Source organism: Neophocaena asiaeorientalis, unplaced genomic scaffold (assembly GCF_003031525.2).
Source record: "Neophocaena asiaeorientalis asiaeorientalis breed wild unplaced genomic scaffold, Neophocaena_asiaeorientalis_V1.1 scaffold249, whole genome shotgun sequence".
NCBI classification, from domain to species: Eukaryota; Metazoa; Chordata; class Mammalia; order Artiodactyla; family Phocoenidae; genus Neophocaena; species Neophocaena asiaeorientalis.
In genome coordinates this window covers 9,157,839-9,183,383 of record NW_020172625.1, presented here as the reverse complement: position 1 = coordinate 9,183,383, position 25,545 = coordinate 9,157,839, and the positions used below count along the sequence as shown (strand labels likewise).

At 38.1% G+C, this 25,545-nt stretch overlaps 1 protein-coding gene across 10 annotated transcripts in view; it reads right to left on the bottom strand.

Moving 5' to 3' along the window:
* Nucleotides 1–25,545, bottom strand: part of TRPM3 (transient receptor potential cation channel subfamily M member 3) — a 783,705-nt gene that overhangs the window by 230,103 nt on the left and 528,057 nt on the right. For all 10 annotated transcript variants that reach the window (XM_024738980.1, XM_024738984.1, XM_024738979.1 and 7 more), the window contains exons 3-5: nucleotides 24,726–24,930; nucleotides 7,510–7,723; nucleotides 4,271–4,395 (exon numbers count right to left, since the gene is read on the bottom strand). In XM_024738980.1, coding sequence (XP_024594748.1) covers nucleotides 4,271–4,395; nucleotides 7,510–7,723; nucleotides 24,726–24,930 — 544 coding nt within the window. The remainder of the gene's footprint in view (nucleotides 1–4,270; nucleotides 4,396–7,509; nucleotides 7,724–24,725; nucleotides 24,931–25,545) is intronic.

Here is a 25,545-nt window from a genome sequence, read left to right as displayed (position 1 = left end):
TAGAAGAGAACAGCAGTAGGAATAATATGGAGACATCACAGAGGTAGAGTTAACCTTAAGAGCTGAACAATATTCGTTTTCAGGTCTAATGGCAGGGCAAAAGATTGTTACTATCTCAGTATCATAGCATTATTCTTCACCAAAGTCTGTTGTTTTTAACTATTAATTGAAAGATTTGGTTAAACAGAGTTGAAGGTATTTAAATTTAAAGAATCAAGGCTAGTTCTATCACTGAGTTGGGAGGATCATGCATCTTGCAAAGGGGTTACAGAAGAGCCTCTTCTCATTCCACATTTCTTTGTCTCCATCCCCAATGTGTAGAGGCTTCACCATCCACCTCCCAAATTGAGCTGCTACGTAAGAAAATAGTTTTATATTCAGATACTTGGTTAAAAAATCCCTCGACTATAGTTACTATAGTATGATCAAGCTCTGTAATACGAGTAGAGGTTAAGTTGTGGTAAAGTTGTGAACCAGATATAATTTATCATTATATTTTTTCCATAATGTTTATTTTCCCTGAAGCCTGAATTTCATCATGGTCAATCCATCTCCTCAATATTTATTGAGTACCTACTATGTGTGTGGCTCTAAGTTGAACTCAGAATCCAAAGATACATGCCTTATATCTTTAAAGTCTAGTTAAGAGATCAGATTTGAAGGGAAGTACATTTTTCAGAATATCTAGAAGCACACCCTGGGACAAATTAATCTTTCTTCTTTATTTTTAGGGCTAGTATTTGCCTTTATGGTGTCATTCCAAAGGTATATTCAAATTCTAAGATGAATAGCAACTGTGATGTCTACTACTTCTATCAATAAAATAACTCTAGTAGTACTTGAATTTTCAGCTTCTAAAAGTGCTCATCTGAGAGCCAGCCCCACAGAAATAAAATGATCTATATTTTCTATTGGTTTGGATATAAATCTACTGTAATAAAATATCTGGCATAAGATATAGAGCCTTTCTTTTATCCTTATTTTTTTATTTATTTCAAGTAAATTTCCTGGATTTCCCTTGACATTTACTTTGTGCCACTTCAATCTTATTCTGGAACATAGACACAGACTTGACCAAAAATGCAACAATCCTATTTTTTCAAATGATTGCATTTTGATAGAATTCTGAAGTGGTCAGGATTTTTAATAATATGTTGGTTGTTTTTCTCTGCTACCTGATGTCTGATCCTGTAAGGTTTCCTTTTTGATGTTTATTACATGTATGTTTGTTTATATAAAATGGAAGAAAAAGGATAGAAGGTATTAAATCAAGCTAGCTATGGAAATTATTGTAACTACTTAAGAAGCTTACCAGACAACACTTCTGTTTTAATGAATTTTAGGGAGATTTTTACCAGTGACTACATATTTCATTCAAATATTTCTTTTTATGACAGCCTAACATCATATTCCTTTTAAATTATCATTTAAATTATACATTGGAATAATAAACACATATTTAAATGTCCCTCAAACTATGTCATAAATCCTGTATATCAAAAACAGCACTTTTGGGAATTCCCTGGCAGTCCAGTGGTTAGGACTCTTTGCTTTCACTGCCGAGGGCCTGGGTTCAATCCCTGGACAGAGAACTGAGATCCCACAAGCCACGTGGTGCAGCTAAATAAATAAATAAATAAATAAATAGAAAAGAGGAAAGAATCTATAGGAAAGAGAAAATCACGATTGGAAAGTGAATCACCTAAATAGGTCAGTACACAGATTAAAAAAAAAAATTAAATTAAAAAAAACTCACAAAAAACAGCACTTTTGCTCCAAATAATTTACAACTTGAAAAACAAACTCTTATTATATAAGAGTCTGAGAAGTCCTATGTGTATTGTGGTTTCCCAATTTTGGGGGAAAAGCATGCCAGAGTGGTTGAAATTCAATAGATCTTGGTCAAAGATTTACTAAAAAATGAAAATACAATTGTTTTTCCTGTGCTCTCTACAACCTGCCAATTTTACTTCCTCTTCTCGGTCTCTCCACAAGTTCACTTGGATCTTTGTGAGCCATGGCTTGCCTTTATTAGACCCCTGTGAGCAGGGACAATGAATGTGCACATTTTATTGAACTTATAAGTGGCTTTTTCTGCTCCCTGAACTTGGATCAAGACTAGTTTTGAAATCAGACAATGTAAGTAAGTCCCGTTGGCAAAGGCATATGTAAGTTCCTATTGGCATAGAACAGGTAAGAAATACAGGGAGAAAGAAAAGAAGAATGAAAAAGAGGAGCACATGAGGAGGTGAAAGCAGAGAAAAAAAGCTAGAATTAGAGGAAAATGAATTAGGGGTGATTCACCCAACCCAGCAAGGCAAGTAAATACAATATAAGTATTGTCTTTCCACAATCATACAGAAATACAAGACAAACAAAATGACACAGAAAGGCAGTAGGCCAGCATTCTCTGCAAATGATTAGGCAACTGAGGTAATTATATGGTTACTCTATCTTGAATAAAGAAATAATCAGCCTTCATTTATTCATAGTTCATCTGCATGAGAAAGTTCCAGAACGGTTTTCCCCCCACAAAATTGAATAATAACAACTCAGGTTTACAAGAGAGATGCTGAAACTATGAACATTTAAAAATGACTTCTGAATCATCACGACATTTTAAATAGTTAATTCATTTGTTAATAAAATGAACTATTAGATGCTCTTGGTATTAGGGGGCATTTTAGCATATTCTAATTCTTTAAGAACTGTATTTGTTCTAGTTCGCAACTGATATATACTTAAAAGCCAACTTGGAATCTAAGGCAAATATTAACCCAAATACATTCCATCAAAGACTAGTCCCAGATACTTTGAAAAAATTAGTATTACTTTTCCAGTCGGTTCTGCCAACATAACACTTTGGGAATTGCTGCTTGAGATATTCAATTTTTGTATGATACAAAACAGCAAGTACATTTTAGTTAAGAGAATATTACACTGATAAAACTATCTCATTCCTTATTCTACATATTCTGGATAAATTCGTGTTTCTACATGTAATTTGGTAGCATAGATATGGACATTTCTTATCACTTAAAATAAAGTTATTTATCACTTAAATAAAGTTCTGAAGGATTCAAAGAGTGTTTATTTACTGCTTCCATTTCATGATCTTTGATTTTTAAATTCAAAGTATTTTGCACTGCATTTTTAAAAATTGCACTTACTGTGTTGCACTGAAATAAGATGGTTTCATTATACTGCAACACAATAGAAGAAGCAGTTTAGGACCAGTTTGATTAAAAAAAAAATTTTTTTTTTTTTTTTTTTTTTGACTCAGACAGACTTCATGTTACTTAGAGAGAACTGCGAAGCACATTTATTACTCTATGGCAGGCCTTGATTGGGAATGGAGGATTGTATTGATCTGATATAGAGAAGCATTGATAAATAATTAATTGCTAAAATTACTGGGGACAAAAGAAATAAATAATGCATGGCAATCTGTGTACACAGTCTAACTCATACCAGTGGAATTTTGGAAAGTATTACATAGGGGAAAAAGTCTGGTTGTTAGTAGGAGAGAAAAACCCTAGAAGGTAGGTGGGGAATGACCTGTTTGTGGTTTTAAACAAACGAAAAAGAGACCCTGGAAATAAGACAGTGACTCAGAAAAAATAGGACCAAATTCTCTCTGGCAAAACTGTTGATTGATTGGTCAGTGTGTGGCTCCTGACATCAGAACAGGAAAGAGAGGTTAACAACCTGCTGAGTTTGGTCAAGGGCTTCTGAGTAGCTCCAGAGCAGGAAATAAAGATCCCAACTGTGCCACTCCTCACCCAAGCATTTAGCAAAAGAAAGGCCAACCAGGGAAGCCACAAGTTTGAATGGAAAGAATCTCCCTCTGTAGCCTCCTGTCCTAGGTGAAGGGCACTCAAATACAGAAGTTGGAGACCTGGGATGAGGAAAGTCCTCATTTTATCTATCAGTCAATGAATTCATGCTGTTAATTAATCTTCACATAACTGTGCCAAGAGCACTTACAAAATTTGATGGGTGATAAAAGACCATTGCTTGATTCAAACCAAGAGGGTAGTTGATAAGTCTTACTTAGGACCTTTCCTAATCCTAAGAACTGACACGGACTTCACATAGATAGATTCTGGAAAATAAACAGTCTCCCATAACTATTCCTAACATCAGTTTCATTTTGGGAGGTGGGGACTGCCAGAGTAATCCAGTATGCAAAGTTTGAATTCTAATTTTATTTTACTCTTTTGATATCACCTCTATGAGAAGTCACATACAGGGAGCTCCCAGGACTTACATCTCTTCCAATCAGGTCCTCCTGGTTTTCCACAATTCCCCAAGGGGCGATACCTATGGTACATATCTTCCCTCGAGACTTAGATGCATGATCCTTCAAGGCATCTCCAACATGACGAATAACACCTAAGAGGAAAAAGAGAAGTATTACTCTTGCCTTTTAAAGCAATTACTTTCCATTGATCTAAAGGAAATTGTGGTAGCTGTTTTTCCTAAGATTAAATGCACTGAATATAAAGTTTTGACACATTTCTACACGAACTACACGTGTTCAGGAGAGAACATAAACTTGCAGCTCTAATGCCAGATACATTTGCTGGACTTGTATATGAACTCTAGTAATACATTTCTTATTCTATCTCATATGGAAAAAAAGATGTATACAATATCTATAAAAAGAATAAATACAGGACTTCCCTGGTGGTCCAGTGGTTAGGGCTCTGCACTTCCACTGCAAGGGCCATGGGTTCGATCCCTGGTCAGGGAACTAAGATCCTGCAAGCCACGTGGCCAAAATAATAATAAAACTTCATTTATAAAAAAAGAATAAATACGATACTTTAAACTTAGAGAATCTTTTCTTGTATTATAAGTATAATGACATGTTACTATGACTAAGTACTAATACCGTGACAATATCCTATAAAAAGCATCATAAATAATATTATATTAAATCTATACCACAGTTTGTGTATGAGTTAGAGTCAGCAAATATAGTAATTACTTAGCTCAGATTTTGTTAATCTTGATTTCAACTTCTTATTTATGGACACATAATGTGGAGACCCTGCTTGTAAAGAAAATGTTGACATATTCTGTGGAAAATTTATGTTAAAAATACATAAATACACCTTTTTAGACATCATTCTAATTATTTTCCTCTTCTGTCATGATGGCCTTCCCATCACCACGCCTTTCCTCACCATAGTTAAGAGTGAGAAAATTCAGTTTACAAGATGGTAGGGAACTACCTTTTATCTTTTAATAAACCATTTAAATAAGATATAACTTCTAATCTTTTAACTTCTCTCTCAAGTGATCATTTTTATAGAAGATATAAAATACATTCTCTAAGAAAAGATGCTTCCATTTATACTTTAAGGAAAATTCCACCCATTCTTCAAGGAAAAACACACACCTAGTTCCATCTCCTATATGAAAGCTGAGTTGAATTTGATTTCTTCTCCATTTGAACAGGGTTGCAGTTTGTATATTTTGAATAGTTCAGTATGTCACTGAACATATTCTTCTTTGGTTCATAATCACATGTGAGGATGTCTCTGCTCAGAGTAAACTCATTTAGGGGAAGGTTGGAGATCAGCGTCTTACTCTCTTCAGGTGCCAGCACAGAGCGAGGGCTCAGGAACTGGGCACCACTGAACTAACTAAGCACACAAAACACACCAGGCAATTTAATCACAGGAGACAACAGACATGTGTGAACAACTCAATTCTGAAATATTCATAAGATCAAACAGAAAGAGCCTCCTTTAAAAAAAATCAAATAACAGAGTAGTGTAAATAGCCACTAATCCATGCGGAGCTGTGCTGGGAGCATTGGGAAGCATATCATTTTCACTTACTATCTCATCTATGGATCTTCTAAGAGAAAGTACTGATAAAGAAAACCAAATACAAGAGTAAAGGTGTGAATATTAGTGTTAAGTTTTTTCCTATTTATATGCAAAACTCATTTGGGGTCCAGTCCTGGACAAGAAGGTTAACTTCATGGTAGCCCCTCCCTCCATCTGCCACAATTCCACCTTCACCTTTTACCCAAGCTGAGTGTTCAATCGAACACACTTTGAGTGTTGGATTGAACGCTATGCCTGGAGAGAGGCAGAGGTGAACTCTTTGGTTTACAACATTTACGCTGTTAATTCTTCCTTTGATATTGGATGCATTTCACAAAAGAAGAAAAACAATAAACAATGTTCCAAGTTCCCCCAAACAGAAGATTGGTAAGCATTTCTTTTAGAAACCTTTGAGTTGATCTCCACAGGAGATGCAGGTTATGCCAGGAAAGCAAAAGACTGAATAATTATAGGCGAATGATGCCTGTTAAACTGTGAGTTAAAGTTGGAGCTTAAAGCCTGAACAGCCACGAAAGAAAACTGCTCTGTAGATATTTGATCATCACAAAGTAAACAGTAAAGAGCCGGCTGAGCAGGTCATTCTAAGATCATGTCACTATACAGACTGAGTCAGGGTTTCACATGACAACGATGGGCACGGCCAATGTGCAGATTTCGCTGTGTAAATGAACCTATATTGTTGTGAGCTGAATGTTCACAACTTCTAGGTATGGAGGAGAATTCTGAGTGCAGGTCTCACTCAGACATCATCTAAACTACAAACAAATGAATAAACAACATTGAGATACATTTTATTTAAAACTAGTTGGTCCAGGGTTATGTTCAGCATGTCCCACTAACTTCAAATGTGTCCACATGCGCAGACTTTGAGTCTTGAAACAAGTCTGAATTAATTTATTGCAGCATTACCTGTCTCTTCCAATTGGCTCTTCTGACTCAGGCTGGGGAAATACATCAAAACATTTACGGCATCCATTCCATTATCTGCTGCACATTCCTAATGCTCTGCAGATAAGCACTTAACTCTAAGTGGGTTTGTAAGAATTGATTTGACAGCCTGCCTGGATCACAATATAGAAACTCATTTGGCAGGTAGAAAAAACTGCTCGGAGTTCAGAGTGGGGTGTGTCTTCTGTTGGTGCAGAGTTGATTCAATGAAATACTTTAAATAGTAAACACGTGTTACTCCAGACTTTGCTGTCACCCCAGATGGAAAGGGCATTCTGCAAACTCTAAAGCTATTTGCATCAAACTTAAAATCACTTAAAGAACAGAGTCTCCAATTTACAGCAAAAGTTATTCCTTAAAAAATTACTGGATGCCTATTTGGCAAATTGAGGTATTGAAAATATCCTGTGAAATTCCACTAGTGGTGTTTATAAATTCTGTAGTCGAGTATTAAATATCCCAATCTGTTTCTTAAGTGTAAATAATTCTTCTTGGTTGAGAAATGACAGTACAGTTATCATTTAGGTAGAGGAAGGAGAGAGACTCAGTGAAAGGAGCAATAACCAGCAGGTGTGGACACACAGGTGTAGGGGCTGAGGTGGGGGAATGTAAATATATTTAACCTCAGGAGAAAATGACCTTAGTCACAACATTCTCGTGGCCTTATGTTGTCCTTCTCTGTCCCACTTCCAATTACCTGTGTTAACACCTCCAGTGAATATCCATGCTCCAGTTGTCATGGCTGCTTTGATGAGACCTTTCCCAAAGACTTGCTTGAGTTTTGGCTGGAGTTCAAAGTTCTGTAGGCCCCCATGAACTGAGATGAGAAGCTTGGGAAGCTCCAACTGCCATTCCTTGGTCATCAGGTGTAGGAGGAGATCAGGTTTTGTATCGAAAGATACTCGTACGTACTAGAAGAAGGACGACCATTGATTAGGGAGACAGGGCAGGGCTGACTGTGGCTGCTTATCTTTACTGATTGCAATGATATGTATAGTTACTTGAAGAAAACGTCTTATAAAAACTAGATTTTTTAAAAGGGGCAAATCAATTGCTTTACCAAAAGAGCCTTCTAGACAAAGGGATTCACCATTTTAAAAGGTTTACTTGAAATTCTGAATGACTACAAATTTTTAAATTATTTAACTTTCTAAAATGCAGTGTAAACACAACTTTCCCTGGGATGGGTTCTTTGCTCAAAGGAAATCGTATTTATATTTTACCAACCTTAAAATCTGTGCAACAGTTCAAATGTTGCTAACATTTTCAATATAAATAATCCCTCTATACCAACTGGACCTAGATATGACTGTTTCTGTGACCCTATTATTTTGAGAGGTTTTGAAAAATTCTACAGTTCTACATAATGTAACAAGAATTTTAAAATAAGGTAACAGCTGATTATATTTATTTAAATCTAAAAATAACTGCATACCAAATGTTTTCTTTATCTTTCAAAGAAAAGTGACAGAAGTCATTCCAATTATTTTTGTAGAATAGTTGAAAAAAATTGAAGTGCATAGCAGATACCAAGGTATTACCAGATGCAACTGGAAATAAAGTTATGATAAGTATATATAAATAAAATGCTATAAATACATATAATGATAAACATCTATATAACTATATATATATATATATATATATATATATATATATATACACACACATACTCATTTAGGTCTTTAATTATATAAATATTCCATTTCTAGCTGGAAACAACTAGAATATTGGGCAAATGCACCTGAAAGCCTTTTGAAATGTATTGCTGAGCTGGCATGAAAAGAGAGAATATTCAGATACCTAAACAAAGTAGAAGCTGGAATCTCAGGAGCTAAGGAAATACCAAAGCAAGCTTTGGCCTTGAGGCTTTCTCCTGAATCCTGGAGGACCATGAGCATCTGCTTTGGTAGCTTAATGCAGTATGGGGGTGCCTAAGGAGAGACCCCACATAAAGCTGGGATACTTCAAAGGGCTCCACTCTCAAGTGTAAGGAAGAAAAATAAATAAGGCTGATGGTCAGAAGAATAGAGCAAGGAAACTTGCCTGCCTCAACCTTGATTCTCAGCAGATGGGAAAAAAAAATTCTCCTCTGGTTATTTATAAACAAAAGTGGGTCCTCATACAGGTTCTGGTCCACATTCACACTCTCAGTGTGGTTTGAGAAACATCAGAGTATTTAATATAAGATGGTGCTGGTGGGGTAATGGCTCCAGATAACTCTCAGAAGTAAATGCAAATTCTCTGTGGAGGAATACATCATCAATCCAGGTCTCAAATAATTCCCATGGGAAAATAAGCATTTCATTGTAAAAAAATAAAATTACAAAAGGAAGTAAAGCAACATGAATGAGAACCAAAAGACAACGGATAGCAGAAGAAGATCCTCAAAGATACTGAAATGTTCAGAGAGAGAATATGAAATAGTTACATTTAATATGTTAAAAAACATAAATGAGAAAATTGAACATATGAATAAAGAACAAGTGATTATAAAAAATGATCACATACATTTGAAAAAGAGTAAAAAAGAACTTCTAGAAATTAAAATATAACAATTTAAATGAAAAATACAGGGGATAAATGAAACTACAGATCAGACATGTTAACTATAGATCCAGAGAAATAAGCCAGATGCAGCCTAGAAAAATAGAGGAATTGAAAACATAGAAGAAAATTTGAGAATTTTAGAAGACGTAATCAGAATTCTAGATAGAAATAAAAGAGATAATGTGGAAGAGGCAATACTTGAAGAAATATTGGTTGGGAATATCTCAGAATTACTAATTCTCAGATTCAAGAAGCTCACTGAATCCCAAGCAAGATAAATAAAAAGAAACCCCACGCACAGATACCTTATAGAGAACACCAAAGGGTAGGGGGAAAAGCCTTCAAAAGGAGCTAGAAAAAAAGACAGATTACCTACAAAGAAACAGTCATTAGACTGATGGCTTACTTTCAGCAGCAACAATGGATGCCAGAACAGTGTCTTCAATTTGCAAAGAGAAATTATCTGTCAGTGTAGAATTCAGCAAAAATGTCTTTCCAAAATGAGAGCACATTATAGACATTTTTAGACTACCAAAACTGAGAATTTACTTCTAGCAGACTTCACTGAAGGAAATTTTAAGATATATGTAGCAGGCAGAAGTTACATGATCCCAGATGGATGATCTGAGATACAAGAAAGAACGGTAAACAAAGATATTAGCACATACAGGGTAAATCTTAAAAAGCACTGGTTGTAAAATATAAAATGATAATAGTGTCTAATATATGGTGGAAAGGGATAGAACTAAAGCACTGGATAATATAGCATATAAATTAGGGAGTAGTAATTAGAGTCAAAGCATTCTAAAGTTTATATATTATGTGGGAGAGAAAAGTTTTAATTTTTGGAATTTGTGAAGTATTAATGTTGAAGTTACATAACCACAAAAAGAACAGACTTGCATGTAATCATACAAACATATGCTTTTGGATGTATAAATAAAAAAGGTTATGCAGGAGATGACAATTTATTGTAATATTTTTTGGATCGGGGAGACCCCACTGTTGCAAAAACCTTAAAAATTATATGTCAATTCTTTTGTTAAAGTATATTTTAAATATATTTAGCAGAAATGTGAGGCACAGACATACAAAATATCAAAGTAGCTTGATAAATTAAGCTGCATAATCAAGAAATACAAAAGAGCTAACGTTTCTCATATATATATACTAGAAATCCAAAGAAGTGTTAGAATCTAACAAGCTGGTTCTATATTGATTTAATCTACTCGGCAAAAATCAATTCCAGAATGGAAAGAGTAAAGGTTGGCAATTTTAGCTAAGTACATTATATCAAAAGAATTATATCACTTATTTTACATTTGGTAGTGTATAAAATAAGTGATATAATAGCTAGTGGGAAGCAGTTGCATAGCACAGGGAGATCAGCTCGGTGCTTTGTGACCACCTAGAGGGGTGGGATAGGGAGGGTGGGAGGGAGGTGCAAGAGGGAGGGGATATGGGGATATCTGTATACATACAGCTGATTCACTCTGTTATACAGCAGAAACTAAGACACCATTGCAAAGCAATTATACTCCAATAAAGATGTTAAAAAAAAGAATTATATTACTTATATCAATAGAATTTAACTAGAGTTTACAATGTGGGGAACCACATATTTTGTACACAAACTCTCATGTAGAGGGCAAGAACTTTCAGATATCAGCAGAAATCTTCAACAACAACATGTGCTTTTTTTGGAATTTGTGAAGTATTAATGTTGAAGTTGCATAACCACAAAAAGAATAGACTTGCATGTAATCATACAAACATATGCTTTCGGATGTATAAATAAAAAAGGTTATGCAGGAGATGACAATTTATCTTCCAGCCTTGGGGCTGGAGAAAGGGTACTGCAGTGGTAGAAGCAAACACAAGGGTTTCTTAAATAAAAGCTTTTAAAATTATCTATTGTTATATTTATTATCCATTGAGTGACTGTTTATAAGAAAGCTATCTGTATAATGAACGCTATAAAATAAAAGAATAAAGTGTTTTCTGTGCCCCTACACTGAACTTATGCTACTTAAGTAATTAAAATTTGGTAGCTTTACTAGATTAAATTTATACCATTTTGAATAATTCTAGAAAGGGATATTTAGTAAAATAAACTAGAACTGAGACTCACAAGGCTTCCAAACTATACAAACCAAGAATGTTCATTGTGGAAGATGCTAAGAAACTGCTTCTCAAATTATTCAGTAACTTTATTTCAGTATCACTTTCTTATTCCTTCAAAAAACCCCAACTAAATAAGAATCCATATTCTTCTAAGGTGAGATATAAATTACACTTCTAAATATAGAAAAACATCTAAAGTATAAAAATCCTCCTAAAATTAAAAAATCCTTCTAAAATCCCCTTGCAAGCCTAGATAGTGGTTCCTAAAATTTCTGAAGAACTGTAAAGCTGTAGTCCCAATGATTAGAGAAGGCTTACATGAGAACAGTAAAATGTTTTGAAAAACAAGAAAAGTAGTGTGATTATGGCTTTTGGAACTTCAAGATGCCTCACTGAGCAATCCTACCTGCACGTTTCATTTAGCCAGGTAAATAATGTGAGATTCTGAGCCACAGGTAGTGTCTGGGAACAGACACACATACATTACTAATTAACTCAATGTGAAGAGATATGGCAATCATACTAAATCACTACAGAGATTGTGTAATAATTTTAGTATGTGTAACCTAGCTAAATAACATATCATGGGGACTTCCCTGTGATCTAGTGGGTAAGACTCCACACTCCCAATGCAGGGGGCCTGGGTTTGATCCCTGGTCGGGGAACTAGATCCCACATGCATGCTGCAACTAAGAGTTCACATGCCACAACTAAGAAGCCCGCATGCCACAACTAAAGATTCCACATGCTAGCAATGAAGATATTGCACACATCGCAACTAAGACCTGGCACAGCCAAAATAAAATTAAAGAAAGAAAAAAAGAATATTAAAAAATAACATATTATGGAGTTCAATTATTTATGGTAATTAGTAATAATAATCTTAATGCATTTTTAGGAATAAGTCTCACTTGGTAAATAATTCCCTTTGGGGCTTTTAAAGTTACAACTTACCAATAAGGAACCCAATTTACTGATCATGTAAGCAGTTCACTGGAAAGTGACCAACGAATCTAGTGAATATGTTAAAATTCCTTTTGAACTAGCTTCATCTTTTTCCTAGCTAGAAAACGAAGAAAAGCTTGCTGGTGATCACGAAACACTTGTTACTCAGTTAATAAGTGCTCCAGTGGGGGAATGAATGAATGACCTTAGATCACCTTGTCCCTGGTTCTCTGTCTTACAGATGAACAAACAGAGGTATTCAGGGTCTGGCCTGTGTAAGGTCATGTTGCTCATAGGCTCTCTGTGCATATTTCTCTCTACTCTCAATTTCTTAACTACTGAGAAAAAACCCCAAACCTACAATCAAATCCCTTGTGTTCCAGGTACATACATACTGTGTGCTTTACATGCATCATTTCATGGACTCCTCCCAATTACGAGGTTGGTGGCATCCACATTTACGGGGGACAGGAAAGAACAGTAAGTTCAACAGCTGTTAAGTGGTGATGACAGGATTCACACCCCAGGTCTGTCTGACTCCAGGTCCTTGCTCTTGACCTCAAAAACATAAATGCCTCCTCTCTCCTTACTTCTCCTTTTCCTTCACTTACAACCAAGCAGTCTGCGAGTCCTAACGATCCATTTCTCAAATGGTGCTCTCATCCAGGCCTTTCCTTCTATTGCTTCAGTTGTTATTTTAAGAATAAATAAGAATGTTCTTTATTAGGATGTCATTTGGGGTTGTGGAAACAGTCCTACTGGTTCCTCTAACCCTGTGTTCTCAATGAGACACCAACAGGCAGATTTCTTTCCCCAATTCCTTTTTGATCATATTATTTCTCAATTCAAATAGTTACATCATACATAAACTCCCATTCTGCCTGTCACGGTCCCCACAATTTGGCCTTACCCTACTTATTTAAGAGGCGTTCCCCCGCTTCTCTCTGTATTTGGCTAATGTTATTCCCCAAGTCCTAGAAAACCCAGTCCCTCCCCTTTCATCTACATAAACCATTCTTGTCTTTCAAAGGCTCTTATTGACTGCTCCTTGGAATGCAAGCTCATGTTGACTCAATATAACTCTCAGTCAAACTCAGTCTAATATATATTTTTTTCCTGTTGTTTCTTGTTTGTGTCAGTTTTATCTCCCATTTGCAAGATCTTTGAGTGGAGGGATCATGTTTGGTCTGACCTACGATTTTGGATAAGCCTTTCAGTACTGGCTATGATGTAGTTACAATCTTAGAAATAAAAGGGAGTTTAGAAATATCTTAGCAATCATGGGAACTAGAAATACTCTATTTCAGTTCTTCTGCTTTACAGATGACACTGAGACCCTGGGAAGGTGAGTGACTGGGAGTCAGAATTAGTTATCTAGTAATTAACCACTCACCTAACCCATTATTAATGCTACTGTTACACTGAAAACTCTAGGTTGAGCTGTGCTTCTCAAACTTTAACATGCAAAACTCACCCAGGGGACCTCAAAAATGCAGGTTCTGATTCAGTAGGTATGAGGTGGGACTTGAGGTTTTGCATTTCTAACTAGCTCCCCAGGGACCACAGGAGTAGCAAGGATTACAATTCTACCCCAGACCAAAGATTCGAAGTGGTGTGTCTAGCGTTTATCACTGGGTCCAAGGGAAGAAAGAACACTCAATATTTTACACAAAAATCAAAGAGAAGAATGGAGGAAATAATGGAAAATTACTCAGGCCATGAGAAGTAGGAAAGTGCAGCCACTGATAAGCTACTCAATTTCAACTACCTAATTTTTTTTCACCAGGACTAATTCTTATACAAAGGAACACATGATTAATGACAGCCCACCCCTGATACCCAGAAACTGATAAATAACATAAATACTGGGTGTCCCTGTTCCTTTAATGTCGGCCATTATTTTAGATTTATTTTTTCCTTCCCTTGGAGAATAAAAGATTTTTTAAAAAAGGAAGCATTTAAATGAATCAATTTGTTACTTTTTGTATGTTATTGTTTAGCAGCTCAAGGAAACAGTTTAGGGATAAGAGGATAATTAAAACTACGGGATAAAATGACACTTTATGATTACCTGGAGATTTCAGTTTTTAAATTATATTCTTATACCCATAAGAATCAGGTTATTCAGTAATTCTCCCAGTGCTTGTAATATAACAGTTAACTCAGGTGCTGAATCAGCAGCTTCAAGGTCATAAATGGTTGTACCCAGAGCAATTAATCAATTCCTGCTCAAAGGTCAATGTGATTTGAAATTAGGAGCTATTCTGGTTGTCAAGATAAGCAATTTTGACTGTCCACTTGTGAGCTCATTAATTGCCAAGGGATCACCTTACAAATAACAAGAAATCTTCCTAATGTGTATATTAAATTTTGTTACCTGGGCAGTACTCTGATGTGGTGATGTGTGCTCCAATTTACAGGTTTCCCAATCACGTGTGGCATCACACTCTAGCAACAGTTACAGTACTGGCACTGTAAGTCATTTGATCAGTTTGAGACCCTCTCTTGTAAAATAAGGGTGATCCTGACCACCACACAGAACACTAAAGATTAAATTCTGGGAAATGCCTGGAACGGCAGAAAAATCAGTATATGTAAATTGGATAAGAGTTGCAAGCACTCACATTATAAATGACTTCTGCATACAACAGGATCCAGATAACTTGCCGTTAGCTCTTTAATGTCCCCTTCAAAGTAGCCCTTTGTTTCTCAACTCTGAGCTATCTGACGAATGACTGGTGCAAGTTATAAAAAGTACCTGTCCAGAGGGGAAATGTTACCTCTGTCTGGCTACCTATCCTATCCTTCTCCCTCATGCCCATAGCTCCTTAATTTTAATTTCTAGAAATAAATTGAGCTCAAATGAGTTACCCATGCCTGCACTGCCACCATTAGTGCCCCTGGCTGGCAGCAGAAAGCCTGTGTGATGAGCTAATGAGATTCAGAGGAGCATCTAAAGAATGTACTGTATAAAACAGAAGTTAGCTCTACTTGAAATAGTACTATTTGATCTATTCTTAGGTGCTTTGGAGGCCAATGCATACAAGCATGATTTTCACAAAAACACGTACTTTGAATTCCAAACCACAAACTTACAAATGAAATTTTGCAAGTGAGACTGTAAGAGCAAACTAGAGCTTTTCTTTTGTTCGAATGGCAGAGGGCTTTGGTAGCTAAAACTCTTGAGTTTTTGCTTTTTCCAGTTGCTAAATTTACTTTTGTTTAGCAGGTGATTTCACTGCAGTTTTTTCTAAAGCCACTCTAACCTGCATCATCATTAGAAATGTTACTATTCACTTGTCAAAGTAGAACTCAACTTTACTATGGCCTCACTGCATTAAAATTAAACTGGTAGAGAGGTGTCACAAACCAGACAGTATCCTTCCCTTTACAACACCCAGGGCGGGTGAAGGCTGGAAAGTGGAGAAGCAGCCATCACTACTTAGAATAGGCTGGGGTTGTTTAATTTAAAATAATAATAATCTTCCTTTGGTATTCTGATCTTGACTTGCTGTGGAGCAATTTGTCTCTGATAATTACTCTCACATTTTCAGCCCTAAATTTTTACTCACATCATTTTGCCCAGCTTTTTAAATGAAAAGGGAAGATATTTACAGAACAATAAATCTGGTTGCACTCTAGGAAATGGTAAATGACAAATCTTTCTAACTCTCACTGTGAAGCCATCTTTAATTTGGGGAAATAACCAATTGGTATATTTCAGTAGTACTTTTTCTGAGTAACGGAACTACTATAGCTAAATTTATTTTAACAGTATTTTCAATGCCTTTCTTCCAAGCCTGTAGTGGGAATTTGTCCCATTTTCCTTTCTGTTGAGATCTGTGACAAGCATCATTTCATTTTCTAATTCTCTGTAGCCCCATTTTAAATGAGTATTTTAAATTAAAGTTGTGGCCAAGGAGAATATGTTGCATCAGACTGCTGAGACCATTTTGCTGATATCAGCTTTCCAAGACCATGGAGCTGTTGGTTTTGCACCAAATGTTTAAATGTTATGGTGGTTTAATGTATGCAAAATTTCCCTAGAAAGAAAATATGTGGGATGCAAATGTAAGGTGTCACTGTTATTGGATTCCTAGTTTGATGACCTACAAAACTTTGGGAGTGAAAATGCCATTGTAATTTATTCTATATTGTTTTTGTGGTTCTTCAATGTTAGATAACAGGTGGTTCCAGGTGATGGATGCTGATAAGCCAAAGCTAAAGGTTTAGAAATAATATAAAACTTCACTGCGCATATGACCTAGTTGCAGGGGTACTCTGTGAATTTTCTGCCAGAATTGCTTTTGTATAAAATCTTCTAGAACAAGATGAGTTTCTTGAGGAATGTCGGTTCTTCCTTCCCTATAGGTCTGTGACTGAGATCAGAAGTTTAAGTGATATTGATACATTCTAGTTTTATTCCCAGCTTCAGAAAGGCTTTCCAAAGGTACTGCCAGTCTAATGGTCTAGAGATTTCAAGGTGGCAACTGGAAAGCAACAGAGCAATTACAAAACCCCTCAAAAACCATACCATGCTATATAAAGCTTCTTAGTTAGCTATAGTCCAGTGATTAGCTATTTTGTTTTGTGAACTGGGATTTATTTAATGTATTTTGTGCATGTCAGTCAGTGATTCCCAGATCAAATCTGCATAATGCAAAGAAAGATAATTTTTAAAAAATCAGATTTAATCCTAAAGCATTTTAAGAGTTATAAGGTTGTAGATGTCATGCAGCTGACAGTCTCCCCACCCGCCTGAGTATCTCCTCAGTTTTACCTACTCTCTCTCACACACTCTCTGGTAATGCTCAGAGAAGAAGGCTTACATCCCGGCTGACTCAACAGTTACAGCTCTAAGTGTGAAAATGAAGCACAGGGATAATTCTCTAAATTGTACAAAAACTGTAATAAGGGGCTCAACCTGATCTAATAAGCTGAGTAAACAGCAAGGGAAAACCCAAAGAGAATTATGTGGGTGACTTGAGAAGTTTAAATACAAGTCCTTAATTAGGTTATACTTACCTGGTCTCTAAGTCAGCTCAGCATTAACTGGAAGAGATGATTAGTAAGCAAATAAGAGTCTGTCTAATTAAGTCCAGCACTACTTACTTTTCTAAATAATTTAATAGACTCAGCCCCAGATAAAGAAGAGTCTTTGAGAAAGGACCCAACAATGTCTGCGGTTGGGCCATTTTGGTATTGCTCTCTCAGTCAGTTTTAAAAGTTACCTGGAACCCAGTCTAGTAAGAAAATGCCTAAACCAGAGCTTTAGTGTCTTAGTACCTTCTTCCTTGGTCCTCATGTTCTGGTTTTTATGAGGCATCTGCATGAACTGCCAGCTTGTTTAACAGCCCAGGAATGGATTTGGGGGGCATGAATTTTTTGGTAAGATGTGGCTTGGTATAGAGAAGAGAGAGGAAAGAGAATCCTTCACTTACTGTCAGCTCTGAATGTCTCTGTTCTGTCACAACTTCTTTCTCCGTCAAGTGTGAGAGACGCTGGTTTCACTGCTATCTCACTGGGGTTTGTCAAGTCTGAGAACTGAGGACAGAATACCACAGAGTCCTGGGAAGGGCTCAGAAAATGGCTCCATTAACCTAGGATATAATTTTACAGAGAGCTCTTCCTGCTCACAGTTTTTGAGTGTAATTAACCTCATCAAATACTACTGATTTTATATTTCTATTAGAAAGTTTTCAAAACCCTTATAAAGAGTTAGAAACATAATAGTAATTAGCTTCCTTTCAAAACATCTATTATAAGCTGCACCAGGAATACATGACAGAGAAGAAACAGAACTGATGGAGAGTGCTAAGGATCCTGAGTTTGAGAACTATCTTTGTCAAATAATTGGGTGACTCTCAGAAAATAATTTAACGTCTCTGGGCTCGAGTTGCCTCATCTATAAAATAGGTAGAGAGATTGGGATTATTCAGTATTTTTTAAGCCTGGCTGAACAGTAGATTAACCGGGCTAACTTTTCAAACACTTTGGGGACTTCCCTGGTGGTGCAGTGCTTAAGCATCTGCCTGCCAATGCAGGGGACACAGGTTCCAGCCCTGGTCTGGGAAGATCCCACGTGCCGCGGAGCAACTAAGCCTGTGCACCACAACTACTGAGCCTGTGCTCTAGAGCCTGTGAGCTACAACTACTGAGGCCGCAGGCCACAACTACTGAAGCCTGTGCACCTAGAGCCTGTGCTCTGCAACAAGAGAAGCCACCGCAATGAGAAGCCCACGCACCGTAAAGAACAGTAGCCCCTGCTCACCGCAACTAGAGAAAACCTGCGCACAGCAACAAACACCCAATGCAGCCAAAAATAAATAAATAAAATAAATAAATAAAAACACTTTGGATGTCCAGGTTCTATATCAGACCAATGAAGGAGACTCTCTGGGAATGACTCCTGGGCATGGGCATTGGCAGTAGCCCCACAGGTTACTGTGAGCCTCCAAGTAGAGAACCACTGCATTGATCCCTCAAGGGTCTTTGGTGATCAAAGTCCTGTGACATCATGCTGTACTGTCTATGTGGTAACAGAGATACATATGTGAGATATGGTTCTCACATAGCCCACCACATTTTAATAATGAGTCCCTTTTCTCCAACTGTATCTTCTACCAAACTATGGCAGATTCTGCCTCAAACTGTGTCCAGATCACATTGGCATTTTGAAGACCTAAGTGCTTTATTTTGGGCTGTCTTGAGGGGAAAAGTTAATGTTATATCTTATTTTTTAAAAAATTAATGAAGGTCAAAGTTAATCTGCCCTCTAGAATTTTTTGACCACTTTGTTAAAAATCATTTCAACTTTCAAATATTCTTGTCAGGAGAAGGGGACCAAAGACATATTAAGTTAGTTGACCTGTTTCACTTCAGTCTTGGTGAATATTTAACCATGGCTTCCCCATCTAGACACTGGCACTCTTTAACAGACAGTAGTTGCTGATTTTTCCCTTTGATGAACTGCATGTCGGTTTGTTGGAGAGAACAAGAGGTAAAGAAGGCACAGGTTGGCACAAAATGACTGTCCTGCCTGATAAAACAAGTCATCTGTCCTATGGATAACTCCACCCCTTTGTCTAGACAGGAGAATCGGAATAATTCAAGGCCAAGTATCCAAAGTGGACCAAATGCTCATTGTGCCTAGATGAACAGTGGGGACTCCCACTTGTTAAATATTGGGTTGTAATAAAAAAGAAAAAGTGGTCCTCATTTGGCAGGTTAGACTCAGAAACAAAGGTTTCCCCTTGAAGTGACTGCTCTGAGACCACCCAGGGCAGGTGAGACCTAGCCTCAGTGCCAGCTTCATGGTCGTGCCACCAGCCCAGTCACACTGCTCAGAAGGGCAGTGTTCAGGGTTTAATGTTCTGCACTTGCTGTCTTGAAATTCTTGACAAATTTACCCTTGAATCCGTGTTTTGTTAAGTGAAGGCTGATGGGACAGTGGGGCATGCGCAGAGGGCCTGGAGCCTCGGCTCACACGTCATTCACAGTCGCACGTCCTACCTCCTGCTGCCTCGCCAGAATAGGATTTCATTCATACCTGCTCCTGCCTTTAGTGTCCCTGCCAGCCTAGCCTCCCCTCCCCAACCCTGCCTGGGGCAGCTGACAGGGCTGTGTTCCATCATTACCCTCCATCTCTGGCTGGGACCTGGGTACAGGCAAGGGCAGGGGCAGGGTCGGGCATGTGGCCTGTAGCACTGGAGGGCAGGGTAAGGATGTCCTTGCCTTGGCCTGGCGGTGCCACAGTGGGTGTTGTGGGCAACTTTGTGGGGAGCCTCCCCCACTGGATACTGAGCACTTCCCAGTGTGGAGATGGCAATCCATTGACGGGTTGGGGCTGTAGTCATGGGAAAGGGGCATGGATTTCCCTACTCCTGCTGAGGGCCTACATTTTCATTTTATACTGGGCTCCACAAATCATGTAGTTGACCTTGCCTAACCTGACTGCCAACAGACAGCTCTGGGCTGGACAGAACTATGTGGGGCCTGGGGAGGGCTGTCAAGGTTCAATGTCCTAATGTGTTCACTCTTCTGGAACAGAGTGAAAGATCTAGCTGTCTATTCAAGTTTTTCCTCTACCATTAGATACCATAATATACACATATCATATAGTAGCTGTGTGACGTAGGGAAAATTACTTAACTTTTCTGTGCCTTAGTATGTTATTCTGTCATGCAGGAATAATAATGCTAGTGTCATAAACATGAAATATACAAACACAGATAAGTACTTGGTACAGTGCTGGGCACACAGTAGATGTTTAATAAGTTTTAGTTGCCATTATTATTGCGACTGTCATTATTATTTGCTACAGACCCTGAAAACAGTTGCAAAAGTATCTTGATTGATACTCTGAAGGACACATGTTCTAGTAAATTTATTTGGAGATTCAATCTCCAGGGCTCTTAAAAATTTCAAATTCACTAGAAATTTTTAGGAGGGGAAAAATTTCAGGTAGAAGAAAATTGTATAATGAGAAGGAATCTTGGCTTTGTCCATCATAAAAGGCACAAATGCCACACCCACAGTAGCTGTCTAATTTTTGAAGTCTACAGTGAGTAAAGTAGAGAGGATACCAGGTAACAGCTCATTTTCCATTTTGCTAGAATAAGTGGATACAGGAGGTTGACTCAATGCAGAAGTCAAAGTATATAATGTGGTGGTTTACAAGCCACATGTCTCCAGTCACTGATGAGCTGGTGTCCACAGTGGTAGCCTCCAATTAGTGACTGTCACTAACACCAGTGTATGCAGCCTGGTACTCCTGTGGAAATATGTTAACATATCTTCGGATTCCTAGGAAGTAAACAAAGCTGCTTCACTGTGCCGTTACTATGATTTTCATAAATATATTGAGCACTAGCTGTATACCGGTGATTTTATATTCTCTCTAATCCTTGTAACCATCTCATAAGGAAAACATGCCCACTTTATAAATAAGAAATCTTGAGGCTCAGCTAAGTTAATTGGTTTAGCCAAGACTTTTTTTTTGCGGTACACGGGCCTATCACTGTTGTGGCCTCTCCCGTTGCGGAGCACAGGTTCCGGACACGCAGGCTCAGCGGCCATGGCTCACGGGCCCAGCTGCTCCGTGGCATGTGGGATCTTCCTAGACCAGGGCACGAACCCATGTCCCCTGCATTGGCAGGCGGACTCTCAACCACTGCGCCACTAGGGAAGCCCTAACCAAGACTTTTTAACTGGCAGAGAGAGTGAGTGTTTAGACACAGTTCTATATGACTTCAAGATTATGCATTTTATTTTAATTGATTGCAAAGCCTCTCCTGTAACTACAGTAAGTGAACACTTAGTGGAAGTGATAACATAGCAAACATTAACTTAGCTTTAACACCAGGTACTCTTCTAAGCACTTAATATATATTGACTCACTTAATCCCTGCTACAGCCCTATAAAGCAGGAATTACTATCCTCATTTTGCAGATGAGTAAACTGAGGCACTGGGAAGTTAAATAAACTGGGCCAGATTTTAAACCAGTAAGTGACAGGCCAGACTATAAACAAAGCAATGTGGCTTCAGATTTGGGGCTTAAGAACTAGGTGAAGAAATCAGAACTTCTTGAATTATTATTATTATTTTTAAAATTTTTTTAAGGAATTCCTTTATTTTTATTATTTATTTTTGGCTGTGTTGGGTCTTTGTTTCCGTGAGAGGGCTTTCTCTAGTTGCGGCAAGCGGGGGCCACTCTTCATCGCGGTGCGCGGGCCTCTCACTATCGTGGCCTCTCTTGTTGTGGAGCACAGGCTCCAGACGCGCAGGCTCAGTAGTTGTGGCTCACGGGCCTAGTTGCTCCGTGGCATGTGGGATCTTCCCAGACCAGGGCTCGAACCCGTGTCCCCTGCATTGGCAGGCAGATTCTCAACCACTGCGCCACCAGGGAAGCCCCTCTTGAATTATTTCAAAGGGTTAACTGAAAAATTATGACTTGACTTTCTAAAATAATATACCAAGATATGCACCCAAATGTATGTCCTTCAGAGTATTAAGCAAAATATTTAAAAAAATTTTCAAAGCCTGAAGCAAACAATAATGATGACAGTAGTACAAATAGCAGTTAAAATTAATTTTACATCTATTATGTGTCCTGGCACTGTGTCAGATGACTTACATATGCCATCTATTTAACATTTATAATGGTAGTATTATTATTCCTAGATAACAGAATAAATTATTGAGGCCCAGAGAATTTAATTGATGTTTCTCATGTCACACAGCAAATATATGATGGTTCTGGGATAAACTTAGACTCTCCGCATCCAAAACCCACATTCTTCACTTCCAAACTAGTACTCCATTCTTTCAGAATTTTTAGTGGTGGAAAACTTTATCTTCTGAGAACAGACCTGATTTTTAAAAACTAGCAGAAGCTGTTTGTGACAAAGCCCTAAGTTTTTTGAATTTTAGGTACTCAGGATTAACTTCTGATCAAAAACATCATTTGAAGAAAATACAGAGTGCTTTTCTCTTGTGATCTATAAATTGTCTGAAAGCAGTCCCCAAAACTCGTTCTGTGCACTCTTGCATCACGGTAATTAGAATCTCCCTAGGTGATGACTTTGGAGGAATGCTCTACTTAAGACCAAATTTATGCTCTATATTTGACAGACACTGCATAGTAATGAAGGAAATAATGGCTAAAAGTTCACCATATGCCTCTGGGCTTGTGGCACCATGCTTACAGGCATCATTTAAGCACCCTATGAAGTCACTGGGTATACTACTCTATAATGATTATTGACCGCTAAACCACTTCTTCATCTGCAGCACTTTTCTTATAGGGAGAACTTTCGTGACTTTTAATTAATGCACGGTTCCAGAGGATCCACACTGCATATGGTTCAGTCTCATACTGTGAATGGGGACTGTATTGAATTGGGAACCCTTAAGGATCTTGTGTGGGCATATCCAACTCTTAAGTGGATGAGGTAGTTACCAAATCTTCATTTCCCTTGGTTCTGTCCAGGTCAAGACTACCTAACCCTTTCTTTGTTTTCCCCAGGCCTTTCTGGGGGTTGCACATAGCATCCTCCTTTTCAGTATATTGCTCAGAATTAATTTTCTTAGGGAAGAACTGTGAGAATAGCTTGGTCAGCTATTCTTGGTGAAGAAAATACTGCAGTGGGAAGGGGGGGATGGGGGAAAGGGGAGAGAAGAGGAAAGAGACAAGAGAGGTGGCTTTATTGCACATTTTTAGACTGTAACTGGTGTGAAATGACTTCCCCTGCATTTTGCAGTATGCTTCTCTAAGAAAAATGTCCTCTCCAAACTCAGAGAACTCCATGGCATGCCTGAGAACAGTCACCTCCAACTGCTCCACCCTCAACTAACTAACTCTCTCTCAAAAGTTAGAAGCAAGCTTGTTGGAATACAGCATTTCTAGAATTTCCAAAAACTCATGGTAGACTTTTCTCCTGGCAAAATCTGTCAGCCAAGTAGGGAGAGGTCCATGATGAAAGCTAAAATTTAGAAGCAACAGGGCTTCCCTGGTTGCACAGTGGTTGAGAGTCCGCTTGCCAATGCAGGGGACACAGGTTTGTGTCCCGGTCCAGGAAGATCCCACATGCCGCGGAGCGGCTGGGCCTGTGAGCCATGGCTGCTAAGCCTGCGCGTCCAGAGCCTGTGCTCCGCAGTGGGAGAGGCCACAGCAGTGAGAGGCCTGCATACTGCAAAAAAAAAAAAATTTAGAAGCAACAACTCTTAGAAGTAAAATTTGTATACTTCCTAATGCCTCCTTTCCAAAAAAAAAAAAAAAATGCTTTTCATATGGAGCTGTTCTATTGAGAACATTATTGAACGCAGCTGCTTGAAGAAAAAGCACTCAATTTGGATGACAAGATCTCTGTTAGAACAGGGAAGGAAATAGTCTGGGATGATAATTTCTACATTGAATTGAGAGAAATGCTAGTTACCAACAGAATGAAACAGAGACCTAAAGTTAAGATATTTTTTACCAAAGGAGTTAGAAAAACATGTCTCAATGGATGAGACCCAGAAAATAAAATAATGAACAGTGGATAACTGTAGAAAAACAAGAGTCACTGTGTCTGATCTCATACTAATCATTTCAAAACTCCTGAGAGGAAGGTTTGCCCCATTTGACAGAGGAAAAGCAGAGAGGCACAGGAACAACACAGTTAGAGCAGGTCACCCAGCCAGGAACTGGCAAAGCTGGGATTCGGCCCAAAGACTAAATCTCCAGCTCTTCACCATTCCTTTGCAGGACTTGAGATAGAATCTGAGAAGTGACTGAATGGTTTCTGATTACCATGGCTTTGTTGGAATGGCCGCCTCCTTGGAACTCAATGGTCCCAAAAGCATCTGTGGGGCTGAGTTGAGTGTGCTTGCTGATGGACCACTTCTCAGACTGGATGTCATTTCGGGAGAGGCGACTTTCATTTTTCTCATTCTGAAGAACTGAGATACTGGGAGTGAGGCCGACATGCTGGCCTATTAAACGCCCGCAGCAACACCTATAACATAAGAGGTCAAAGTGAACCCCTTGTATTAGTGACAACTGTAATACACATTGAAGGCAACCTGCTGGAGAAACCTACAAACCGTAGCAAGCCAGCGAGTCAGTTTTCAGGTGGAAACCATAATGTGTCCATACCTGGCAAATGGTGAACTCGGGATTTACTTGACATACATTTCTTTTCTTTTCTGGCCCCTCCACATTTTCCTCTAGCTGTATAGGCTGTAACATGCCTCCCATCCTTCTGCACCTACCACCTTTCACACCTGCCACACTGTTCAGGATTGGAACGAAAAGAACGAATGCCATGTAGATTTTTCTACTTCTCATTCCTCCCATCTATCAAATCTTGCACGAAGGACATTGAACAGCTTTGAGGGAAGAATTTTAACAGGTACATTTAAATAAGGACTCTCAATCATATGTGAGTCACAACCTAACTTGTCTTTTCCCAATTGACACTCTCTGTCATATATCCAATTCTGAGAATGAAGATCTGCAGCTGAAGTGTTGTTGAAGAAACAATAAAAAAAGTATTCACAAGGTATTTGAAAACAAAATTCGCCCCTCATATCATGAAAATGTCCTTCATACTTTACTACTAGCACTGTTA